This window comes from Magallana gigas, chromosome 4 (genome assembly GCF_963853765.1).
Source record: "Magallana gigas chromosome 4, xbMagGiga1.1, whole genome shotgun sequence".
Classification (NCBI taxonomy): Eukaryota; Metazoa; Mollusca; class Bivalvia; order Ostreida; family Ostreidae; genus Magallana; species Magallana gigas.
This window is the reverse complement of record NC_088856.1, coordinates 6,964,096-6,976,985: the sequence shown is the minus strand read 5'-3', so window position 1 is coordinate 6,976,985 and position 12,890 is coordinate 6,964,096. Positions and strand designations below refer to the sequence as shown.

At 31.3% G+C, this 12,890-nt stretch overlaps 1 protein-coding gene across 2 annotated transcripts; it reads right to left on the bottom strand.

The window, feature by feature from the left end:
- Window positions 1-1,695: 1,695 nt before the first annotated feature.
- LOC105338109 (uncharacterized) lies at window positions 1,696-11,557 on the bottom strand. 2 transcript variants are annotated; one of them, XM_066083239.1, is made up of 7 exons: window positions 11,476-11,557; window positions 8,349-8,419; window positions 5,609-5,685; window positions 5,095-5,318; window positions 3,068-3,164; window positions 2,365-2,513; window positions 1,696-2,002 (listed from the first exon to the last, which is right to left on the bottom strand). In XM_066083239.1, the coding sequence occupies exons 2-7, from the start codon at window positions 8,408-8,410 to the stop codon at window positions 1,814-1,816; spliced, it is 798 nt and encodes a 265-aa protein (XP_065939311.1). In that variant the 5' UTR covers window positions 8,411-8,419; window positions 11,476-11,557; the 3' UTR covers window positions 1,696-1,813. The 2 variants fall into 2 exon arrangements, with proteins under 2 accessions (XP_065939311.1, XP_011441402.3); XM_011443100.3 differs by lacking the exon at window positions 11,476-11,557 and adding an exon at window positions 8,496-8,564.
- Window positions 11,558-12,890: the final 1,333 nt, after the last annotated feature.

Here is a 12,890-nt window from a genome sequence, read left to right as displayed (position 1 = left end):
AATATTCTATCTTTAATCACATATTTACATTCTCAAGATTTCAAATAGACTTCCAGTTCGTTGGAGGTAAGTCGGGAAAAAGCGTATTCATCGGCGTGTTTTGTGTTTCTATATCTAATGAAGAAATTTTCTTTATTTTCATTGCCTGTTTTATTTCTAAAGGTGTCAACACAAGATAGAGATCATATATTTCTATGAGAATTACACCCGATTTTGGATGCAGAATGATAAATAACATAGGTCGATCAGAATTTCTGAATGCGGAGTTACTCGATTTGCCTGGGCGATGTTGATCGTTAATTTCCATCGTCGATTTAAAAGTAGTGTTTTTAAGTAGAGCAATATTAAAATCGCATGGCAGAATCACCTCACAACTTCACTACTTTGTGTTATTTATTCGTCAACAGCATTTTCATTCGTCGAGATCTAGTCAGCATTTACGCCCGGTGACCTGTACACCAGGGTAACTGTTGTATTTTGGTTGAATTGTATTGTTTAATATCAAGAGATAGCATTTCAATGTTTTTGTTCTTTAGTGTTTTGGATTCAGTCCATTTTTCATTGACATATATAAAAACACTCCTTCCATGCCGATATCTACGAGGAACATTTTAACCTTTGATTCGAACATCATCATCCAATATGTTTGTATCTAATTTGCTTTCTGTAATTGCAAATATATCAAATTTACCAGTTCTTAATAATATTCCTATTTGAAATTTACCAGTTTTTATAAATATTCTTATTACATTCAATTTGTTTCTAAGTCCAAATAAGTTTAAGTGACAAAAATGACTCCAATTGATCCATTGCTTCTGATCGTTGTTTAACATAACTTTTTTAATGTAATAAATAGATATTAGAAGTCAATTCTGTGGTCAATGACAATGAAAAATACCTCCAAACAATTAATTTACATTTAAAATAATTGTTTGCATTGGTACAGTTTTAATAAAAATCCGTAGGACAAAACACAATTTGAAACTTCTCAATGCCAAATTTTGAGGATATTGCTTACTAGCTTACTTCTATATTGATGTGTGTTTTGTTTTAATGCATTGACAAAAGACTATATTTATGCTCTATATGTCTTAGTAAGAATCTGATTAAATACCTAATTAATCAACACTTACATGTATTTAACTGTAAAATGAACTTTTTTTCCAGGCAGCGTTTAAACGCCAGAATAAATAACATTTGAATCTGACTACTCGTCAAAATCTTTAAAGCCCGCCACTATCTACGTACTTAATTAAAACGAAATAAATCAAATTTTATGTTAATTCATATCAAGACACATACATGTAAAAATCAGCAAGATTTCATAGTGGGTGAGCTGTAAATATATCATATTCAGAAAAAAAATATTTCCATCAATAGAGTGATGTACCGCCTTTGCTTGGGAAATTGTTTTTAAGAGTTTGCATGATACTATAATACTGATACAGCGGAGAAAATTAGAGGCTGAAGGTAAATTAAAAGAACATAAAAACGATTCCAATTTTTTTCGAACAAGATTGGTAAATTCGAAGGTATTAAAATGTGCAGGTCTGTGACATTTCTACCTTAAATTCTCGGGATCATTTCCTAATCGCGATTTTCCTTATGACGTCGAACAAGGATCTTTCGGGATTTCACAATATACAAACATTCCTCGAAACAGATAAAAACACATTTACAAAGTTGAAAACGATGACAATTTGTATGAATTTTATTCGATTTAACGTGTGGACTGTACAATTGATGCATCACAAAAAATTCAGGGACCAATTGTAAAGCTGAAAACATGTCTACAGCGGTTACAAAGAAGTCATTATGCCACAGGTTGGACCAGAGGCTTCGGTGTTGTAACTTTGACTTCGTTGACACAAGAATTGAACTCCCGATTTTTTTTCTCAAGCCTCGCGGGTGTTTTACCAGCGAGTGCACAGTATGAGAATTTGTCAGAGCAGCTAGCATACCTGTCGAGTGAGGATTTACGGTTTGCAGGTGGCTTAAAGCACTACAAAGTAACATAAGTAAATCAGTGCAAAAAAGATGGGCAAATGTAGTTTTCACTTACGTTGATTAACGAATGTTATAGCGATCCTTTGCAAAGCTATTACTACTTTAGAATGGGTGAAGTAAAAAGATAATACAGAAGTAATATTTGTGAGGTTAGAGTGTCGAGTTCAAAAGTAGGGCATCTTAATTAACCGTTCCTTTATTATTCAATTGGTTATTTGACCTTTCGATGTGTCATGTGTTTACTTAATAAGCGAATGCTATCAAAATATATTCGTAATTGTTTTTGAAACAAAAGCCACTAAAATAAATAATTTACTTATATGAATTAACGTATAAAACGTGCATTTGATTTCTTACCTCTTGAAGGACCTCCGTATTACTACCACAGTTCTGTAAATACGTTCCATCGTTTAGTAGATCTCTTTGATAGGAGCTGAGATTATCCCATTTCCGAGCACTTAGAATTTTCCATTCACCCGCACACTGTCCTCCTCTTACATATTGAACTACAATGCAAATTGCTATATAAGTATTTTGATTTGTTTCTGGGGTTTTTGTACATAACTACAGATACAAAAAGTCGATAAATTTAATCTAAAAATTTCACTTTTTATTACATTCATAACATATGTGCACGTAACCATATGCATTCAGTATTGCCCAAAACTCCAAAAAGTTTCTACAAAGTTTATCAATATTATGAAATGGGATGTTCAAGCTATTTTTTTATACAGTGAGTCATTGTTCCATTCTTATTTGGAACAAATCATGAAAAATGTGGAAGGATAGATAACAGCTAATTGATGAAGTTCATATAATATTCTACAACAGCTTAATAAACTCTTAATCCGTTGTTCTTAATTTAGGTGTTACTAATATTAACAAAAGCACCAGTTTAATATTAGGTATGCACCGATATGTTAAAGCTTTCTCCCTATTTTTAAACATAACTTCGGTATAAAAAAACATAATTTTTGTAATAAGCTTGTTAGCGGGGGTCGTACAAAATTGTGCATGATAGTTATCAGTGCATGTTAAACCAGAGAAAATATATATGTACCTGTGACGAGAAAGTTCTCGTTTATTTGAAGCAGGTCTGAACCAAATACGCTGATTGTATCTCCTTGATTTAGCAATGTCGACCAAGAAGGATATTTCTGGAGGAAAAAATCGGCAAGAATGCATATACAGTGCTGCCATTCTGAAAGTTGACAAGCATAGGATAGGATGCAGGATGAACGATACATGATAAAAATATCAAAGTTAAGTTATATCCTATCCTGCATCCTGTAGCCAATCAGATTCGAGTTTAAATTTTAGAGTGATTTTGCATAATAATAAAACGGTGCAGAACATTGATGCGGCGCGTTATAAGGCGCTGCATGGTTGTATATGTCTGTCCGATATTAAACTGTACAGATCAAATTAATGAATGTTAGCTAACTGTATGAACCTATATTAAAATTACTCCGAATGGTTTAACTACAAATACGATCTTTTTGATGATTCCTAGAATGAATTATAATTTCATGGTCGTTTTTACATTCATCGTCAATCGAATCGGCCACTGAGAATTTCACTTGTTTATTATGTGATAAAAAAAAGTAAATTGATAAAAAAAAAAAAGAGTGTTTTAACAAAAGTTCAAGTCCGAGTGAGACATCCGTCAAACTTCACTATTTGTGTTCAGTTACATGTAGATTACTAAAAACAATATTCGCATGTGTTTGCCTTGAGACTAAACATTAATACAGCTACATAATTAACATCATGTTTTTCTTTACATGTGTAAGAATTTTAACCAGAAATTCATCTCGCCTATAAGCTACTGATAAGAGTTTTTTTTTTCATTCCTTGCTATTTCGGAAATTAACAAATCCAAGCACATAACACTAGAATGGTTGGGGGCAGAATATATTCTATTTGTCTTGTTAATTGTACATGTATGTAATGATTTCCCATTACATTAACATGAAGCTGACTAATGATATCGCATGCGATCATTCCTTTAAAAGTGATACTTGTTTCTTTTCCCCTATATATCTAATTGAAAACAAAACATATCTAAAAGGTGTTCTATTATCTTTTGTCATATTTTGAAGAAATCTCTATTGATAACAGTGTATTCAATTTGCACTTTCAAATACTGTGAAATAGTGTTTAGACAATTCATTTGTAAACTTTGATATTTCAAATACACAACAACACGAAGGTAATTTGAATAGCTCTATTATATTTCTTTTGCAAGAGGGAGCCGACAAATCTTACTTCGAATTGTTAATAACAAATCTCAGGAACAAAACGTTGGGAAAATATTTAAATATGATGCTAAAATTCCTTTTAAAAAATCTAAACTTATCAATTCAGATTATTGTCAATTTTCAAAATCGGTCCAGGAATTAATTTTTTAACATGTTTTTTTTTTATATAAAATGCTGGTTCTCAAAGAAATATTTGGTGAAAAAAATCTACTACTACGGACGCTGGACTTTAATCGCTTGCATATATACTTAAATTCAAAAAGATAAGAATAAATAATGTTCATTTATAATGGAGATGAATAATTGAAGAAGCACTCACAGGATGCAAAACTTGATAATATTATTTACATGAAAATCATTAAAATATATTCGAATAATATGGAATCAAGTACAAACATTTCTTTTTATTATTCGAAATCTTTGAGATAGAAATTATACATACGTAGCGAAAATGCAAATATGGAACTATAGATCATTAAACAAATAGAACCTATGTAGGTGACCGTGCTACACCATATAATCCTTATTGCAATAATATATTGCGGCGGAGTTCTAGAGTAAGCGATACTTTATGGAGCAAAAATAAAATGAAGATGTTGCTTCCAAAGTCCATGGTATAAAAACGCAATGTGGGTGGTATTCAAACTTTGAGTTCTACAGTGTTTCATACTAGATGTGTAAATGATGAAATCCCAAGTATTGCGAGGTGATAATGGGATCTGGATAAATAGTTTTCATCATTTAAGATTTCTAACCTGCAGTTTTCTTTTTACAAAATACATATTCTAATAAAACCATTGTGTTAAATTTCAGTACTTAAACCTACTTGAAAGATTTGACTGACATCAACCCTGTATTTCTTAACACAATCCGTGTTCTGAGTGCTGTGCATGTTGTGGGTAGGCGGAAGTATGTAACTCCTCTTCCTTCGCCTGGTGTGGGGTGGCTGTGGTAGGACTAGGTTTCTGAAGTATCCACCAAGGTAATGAGGAGGTAGATTAGACAAATCCATTTCCATAAATTTGACTGATATCGCCAAAAGACCTGTGACTAGAGAGAAAATGTAGTATTTTAGCCAGTTTTAGGTCACCTGAGTCACTCAGGTAAACTATTGATATTGGTCTGTGACCGTCGACGTGCGACGTCTGTTAAGAATTTTACGTTTCTTGCTTCTTTAAAAGGATTTTGTATTTTAAAAAGACAACTTAGGAACCTGGTAGTAAGCAAAATATTGGAGCGTATAAAATCATATGCTTAGTCCATAACCTTGTTACTCAAATAAGATAAAGCAACAGCTCATGCTAGAGGAAAAGGGTATTCATAATATGAGATTCCTTTACATTCACGTGTAGATGAAGATGAACCCATTTCCTTGTGCAGTATTGAACATACTTCCTCCTGAAGATGTGGTTGGGAACTAAAATGTCAACCGAAATGCGTTTAGTATTTCATATCATTAACAATTAGAGACATCAATTCAAAATATTTTGACTTCATTAGTTTACAACTTATTAGAAAGCTTCGTTTACGCTAAATTTCATTATGGAACCTTTTTACAAAGATATAGGAAAGTATACATATCAATTTGGTTTTTTTAATTATAAGACTATACTATTGACGTAATTGCAGTTATACGGAGCTGGCCATTCACATAGATGACCAAACCCCAAAGGACTTACATCGAGATGTACGAGGGTCAATCAAAAAATACGAAGACTTTTGTCATAGCTATGTTACTTAACGTCATAGCATTACTAAATTTGGTAGACATAATTTAACAACAGTTTCAAACAATGTGCAAAAAAAAAAGTTATTCAATTCCTTTATTTCTAAGAATTATTTAGAATCTAATCCTGCAAAAATGAGGTCACGGCGCACGGTCAAAATTTGTGTTATGTCAACAATAAACCATATAATGTTGAAAGTAATATCTCTATAAATTGGGCTTAAAAGCAAATAATATTGAAACCTCAAATAAAGTTTTGTCTTGGTGTTATATGCTCCAAATAAAGACGGGATATATTGTTTTGTCGAACAGATATTAGTAACTAAAGACAGATAGTCCTCTTTAGAATTGACTTAAAACATCGACGTCGCCGGACGTCATGGCGCAACGAGAGGTACAAACAAAATGGATTTAACCCAGGAAAAAGCCGACACAAGCTGTGAAAATGCTCAGTGGTGCAAAAAATAAGTCAACAATTATTTGCAAGTTTGTGTTTAACTGAAAAATATTTTGTGGGAGTGGTGGTAATTGTATTTTGAATATAAAACAGTCCGAAAGAGAGTAGAATATCTGTAAATATTTGGTAAAAAAATAAGTAACGTCAACCGACGTTCAGGGTTATCGTTACAGTAAACCAAGAGACAGACGGTTAGAAAATGAAAACTTTGAAGAACTAACTTATGATTCTCGAACAAATGTGTGCAAATAAGATGTTAAGTGGTTCAGTGTTATTTTAAATTGTAAGGTTAAAGACACAAGAGACTTAGCGTGATATAAAGATGGGGTTTATCTATAAACTGTGCGTGTTTAATATTGACGTCATGTTTTGAACGTTACCGTGCGCCGTGGTGACAAAACATGTTGTTTTTAAAAAGGGGTAACAAAAATACCGTTTCATCAAATGGACTAAAACTTCGTATATCAATAACATAAGTGTTGGTGCACAGATTAATCTGTTAAATATGACTTTCATGAAAAATATATGATAGACAGCCACATTGTCTTCGTATTTTTTGATTGACCCTCGTATTATACTTTGTCCAAATATATTTATTTGGCACACATTCTCTCTAGTCATTTGTTTATCATGAATACATCAAAGTTTAAACGTTGTTCATTCAGTGGGAAGAAAAAATTCCAACAAAAATTACCCTTTGAATGTGCATTGCAGAGGACACGAGAGTGAGTTTCTCTGGGTTAAACCAGATGATGTATCAATAGAAAATAGTTTTATATTCTTAATTTTATATCTACTTCAACAGTACTAAATTTAAACTTATTTAAATCATTTTGTTTTGTTTCCTTAAACGCTTGCAAAGACTATATATATTATTTTACAAAAAGGTAGTAAAGACCTATTTAATTTAATTATGCTCGTGTATTTTTCCTTTTAGTGCATTTTTGTTAATAGTATTGAAATGTTATTTTTTTATTTGGGTTATTTGCAATTTTACAATTTTCGAAAAAAAAACTTTACTATAATTTTTATCATTTGCGTTTTGAATTTGTTTTCTTGCATTGTCCTAAGGTAGTATGTGACACCGCCATATTGTGAAATAATTCATATCGAAGTAATTTATTAAATTCGGTATAAATTTATAATAATCATATTTTCAAAACGTGTTACCTAATAGCAAAGAGCAATTGGTTAGAGCGTTAACAACGAATCTGTAGGTCATGAGCTCAAATCACATTAGAGATTTTAAATTTTTTACCTTTCAATTTTTTTCAAAACCCTTCTTTGTCAAATGTTGTTTTAGTTTGAAGATTTCAAATCAGTGAAAAAAAATATAATATACTTTAATCCAAATTAATATTAACAAGTATCCCATACAACCCTAAACTTTTATAACCGAAAAAAATGCCAACTTATCTTGTGAAAAAAAAAAACAGATTGTTATCTGTAGCTATATATAGATAGGGTTGTTTTTGAAAGTTTGTTGTTATTCATTAAACATACTAAAATAAGAGGTCGTAAGAATGTTTTCTCAAAAGACTAGCCTATCTTAATCATGATATTAAAAAGAATTAAATAATTTCCACGTCTGTATTTCGAAATCTTTTCTGAAAAGTCTTCATAAAGAAAAAACAATCACTAAATGTGAATGAAGCTTTGTGTTTTTACGATAATATCAAATTTTTAGTTGTAGAAAATGCAGTCATTTTTATCTTATCGTCAGAATTAGTTTTTCTTAGTTATCATTTATCTTATTTGACTAGAATGGATAGGGTGCTGATTAGAAGGAATGACAACTCTTTTCAAAGAAGCCAATTAATACTTGAGGTTTCAAAAATACACATTAATCTGTTCTTCAAGTACAAACCGAATTTTAAAAAATAGAAACAATACTTACGTGGATGAATCCTCAAGACACAGATATCCATGAAGAAGCACTAAAACTACTATGATCTTCATTCTTAGATCCTAAAAACATTGATTTTTTACATATAAATATAGGGTTCTAATACTCAAATTATAAAGATAAAGTAATTCTACTTACTTGAAATTGCACCAAAATTTTTTTAACTGAAAGTAAAGGTATGTTGATTTTCATTTTTATACATCTTTGATACGATGTTGAACAATGGCGGATGTCAACAGTTGGCGAGATAGAAAGGGATGACAGCATAAAAGAGGGATTAGTGGGGGAAAAAATTGGCCCCATGTGTTATCAAATAAAGAAACATCAGAAAAAAATCAGTGGTGCAAAATGATTTAAATCAACAATGATTCATTTGATTGCACATTTATGCGAATATTTTGTTATAAGCTTTATGGATAGTGCAAAAGGGTAAAAAGAAATTGATTTCAGGGAATTCAGGGAAATGAAAAGAGAAATTTAAGCAGATGTGTCTGATTCTGTTTTCTTAAGATCGTCATGATATTCATATTGTTATCTGAAGCCTATCATCAGGCAGTAGCAGCCTTTAAGATTTGTTTTGCAAATAAGCTGTTGAAACAATCATGTTCCATATCTTACTATAAACAATATTCTTTTAAGGTAAGGGAGAAGAACCGAGATGGTCGTAGGTTACTATCTCAGTTATACCCCTGGATCGAGACAGTGAAAAACATCATGATCATTGGTTCAACATATCGATAAAAGTGCTGTTTCAAGCTGGGGTTTTTTTTAATTCGTTAATTGGCTGATTCGTTTTGAACGTGAATTAACAGTTCGTAGCATAAGTAACATTCAGTTAAGGTCTAAACCTGGAATTTTCTTTTCAACATTCAAAATGTAACCAAAGACGTGACCTAGACATTGTTTACATAACAAAATTTTGTGAGCTCTGTATTTGCTTATAACTCAAATTTCAGTTGAATATTAGAAATTCCGGACAAAAGCGTTGTTGACGTAAAAAACGGTAAAATAAATTCTGACCAAAAGGCAACCTCGGAATGAATAAGAAAGATAAGTTCTGTTAAAAAAACACATTGTTTCTGTTTACTCTCAAAATATACAGGCAAGTAGCAACAACTAGGGATGCTGGGCCTAATTTTTTTAGGGGGGGGGCGCGAGCGACATTTATCTAAACTGACATTTAGAACAAAAAAATTGAACAAACTGATCCTCCACTTTTGGGATGGCACAAAAAAAAATTAAGAAAACTTTAAATTAAAGAAATTAAAAATTAAAGAAAATTAAAGAAAAATTACAGGAAACTAAACGAACAAATCAATTTTTTAAAATGAAGAAACAAATATGTCCCCTCCATTCCACATTGATTAGGATTTTTTTCAAACATAACTACATCAATGAACTAATACACCATTAGAGCAATACATTTTTAATGTTTTTGGCCAGAAAATCTTTGTATGGAAAAATTTTATATCTCTCTTTATAGCAAGTTCACAGGGCCAAATGTATTGTTATTGAAAAGAAATGACTAAGTCAATTGCAAACTCTAAACTAAGTTTGCGTCATTTGAAAGATAAATTTCAAATGTCTTAAATGGAATAACGGTTTTTATTCGAAGAGAGAAAATATTTTTGTATTCTAACTTGTTGTGATTTACATTTTTAGCATTTATGAAACATGAATCAAATTTAAAACAAAAATGGTCCAAAGCAAATTTAGAAAATTGCAATTTATTATGTAATGTATGCAAAACCATCAATATTATATGATAAAAAAATAACTTGATCTTGTTGATCGGAGCAAATATTGTTACAAACATAAACAAGAAAGAGCTTTTCTGAACATAATAAATTAATTATGTTTTCTATGATGAATTGACAATGAATATACCTATAATATTTTCATATATATCTCATATTCTTAATTTATTTGCTGCGATAGTAAACTTTTGCTGTTATTATTGATGGTCTAATTTTCTTACTACTATGACTAGACATATCAAGTTTAAAAAAATGTAACAGCTCCTCATCACTTCAACTTTGTTTCATTGAATTTATTGCCAATGACTTTCATATTGATGAAAATCAATTAAAAGTTAACAAACGGTGAAATTGATATCAGAACGACATTCCTCAAAAAGCCAAAAAAAATTTATACGCTGGATTTGTATGTTAATTTTTTAAAAATAAGTGTTCAAAGACTAGGCTGATTAAAAAAATAGTTGATGTTTGGAAGACTTAGAAATGTTCTAGATCTCTTACTTGTAGGAACAAAAGGTCAATCAGTGTATAGACTGTCTAATGGATAAGTCTAATCTCTTTCGGCGAATGGTCGGAAATAAAAACACAATATTGTTTGGGGTCTTTTTTATACAGATGCTATACACAAAAAAGCAAAGAAGCGCAGGACATACGTTTGTTAAACAACCAGAAAATTACAAAATCTCTGTTTCCAGTTTTGTTTACATAAAATTCTTAATTAGCTCTACTTTCATTTTCCTGATGATTTCAAGATTACATGTATATATTGTCACAATACAGTACTTAAAGAGATATAAGAATCAGTTTTACAACTATGTAAAAAAAATATTGATATCTCTTTTATCCAAAAACCTGTTTGAAGTTTGGTTATTTTATGAATTATATACTCTATGGGTAATAAAAAGAAAAGCTTGAAACCCTTAAGACCTCCTTAAAATATTGACTGAAGCAGTTTAATATTGTGTCTAATATATGCTTTTACAACTATACAAAATATCATTAATTATATCTGTGAGTTTTGGTGGAATTATTGTATTGAAATTTACAACATACAAATGTGGTCAGACCCCAAAAATCATCTATAATTGATGATGCTCATATTTAAGTCAAATTACTTGTACAATAAAGGACGGCGTCATCACACATTTGTCTGGTTCCTATTGTGTCTCTAGAAACCCAAATACCACACAGAACAAATGCAACTTAAGAAAACGCACTGGAAATATTTGGCCAAGCACGACACGGGTAGTAAGTTGCCTCCATATTTGAAGGTGCAATCTCTATCCACTATTATACTGGTATTAATTTATTTGGTGCATTATAAACTTGTCATATTTAACTTACTTTGTTTAAAAGCTTACCTTTTGAAGGAGGTTGGCACCTGAAATTCTAGTAACTAGAAATCTAATAGAAGTTTCCGTTAAGACGTCTTAAACGAATGTGCACAAAACGGCCACTGAAGCCGTCTACGTTGCGTACAGAATTTGTACTATCACCGCTCACAATTTGAGTGGTACTGATACAGTTTATGTGGGACTATTATTTCTCGCATTATCACCGGTGTGAGATCGGTTTGTCCGGTGTGAGACAGCAGTGTGAGATTTTTCTGTCTTACACTGTGTATTACTACGCCGTTTTAAAACGTAAACAAACGTTGTCTGCTGTAGGGAAATGCAAAATGGTGCATTGAGATTATCCATTAAGTAATTGTGTTGCTAAATTAATTACAATTTATCATATTTTTAATTAAAAAAAACTGTCGTATGCTCTCATTTTGACTTGCACTATTTGAAGCACGCGGAGGGATAAACCGAAGGTAATCTTTTGAACGTCATAACAGAAAGTTGTCAAACATCATTTTTTAAGGTAATATAATGCGAGAAAAATAATCATTCATTATATACTCGTGTGGGATAGTGAAATTCCACCTCGGGGCCAAGATTAACGGTCTAGGACTCGGCAAAGCCTCGTCCTAGACCGTGAATCTTGTCCCCTCGGTGAAATTTCACTATCCCACACTCGTAATAATGAATGATTCTATTAATCTGTCCTGTGTCGACTGATGATCGCCTTAAATAAAGCAATGTTGACTTGTTACATGTAGAACAAAATAATTATTTTTAGTAATAAACAATTATACATTATTGAACAGACGTTCAGCTTCAATAGCACACTACTGTGACAACTGTAATTGCAAGCATTTCCACCAAAATATAATTTTTAAAAAGTTTGAATGAAATTGCTTATTCACCCCTGCGAATTTTATTGTCATTTAAATGTTAGACCACGTGTTTTTATTTGACCCTTTCAGTTTTGCAGTTAAAATTGTGCCTCGTGTTTATATTCTATTTCATAGAAACTAGGTACTTGTAGTCAAATATAAAATCTAGAGATTTATTGATTTTAAACTTTATGTTCATTAATTGGTTGATAAAATGTGTTCTAGATATAAATGTGACAATATTTTTTCTGCTGTTGCGACAATTAACATGCTTGAAACATGATCTTAGTAGAGATCCCCTCTAAGGGTTTATTTTCGATCCGCGCGTGATCTAATACTAGCATCAATTATGAAACAGACTATACTATTTCATGCAGAATGTTTCTTGAAAATGGCTCGATACACTAACTTTTTATGCAAAACAGACACCCATTATTTTTTTTAAAAAAACATGGTATTGCACACAGCAAGCATCAAACATGGCTATGATTTTATTAAGCAACCAAATGTTGAAAATATAAATTTTCAAGCACTCTACACGTGCTTGAACACAAG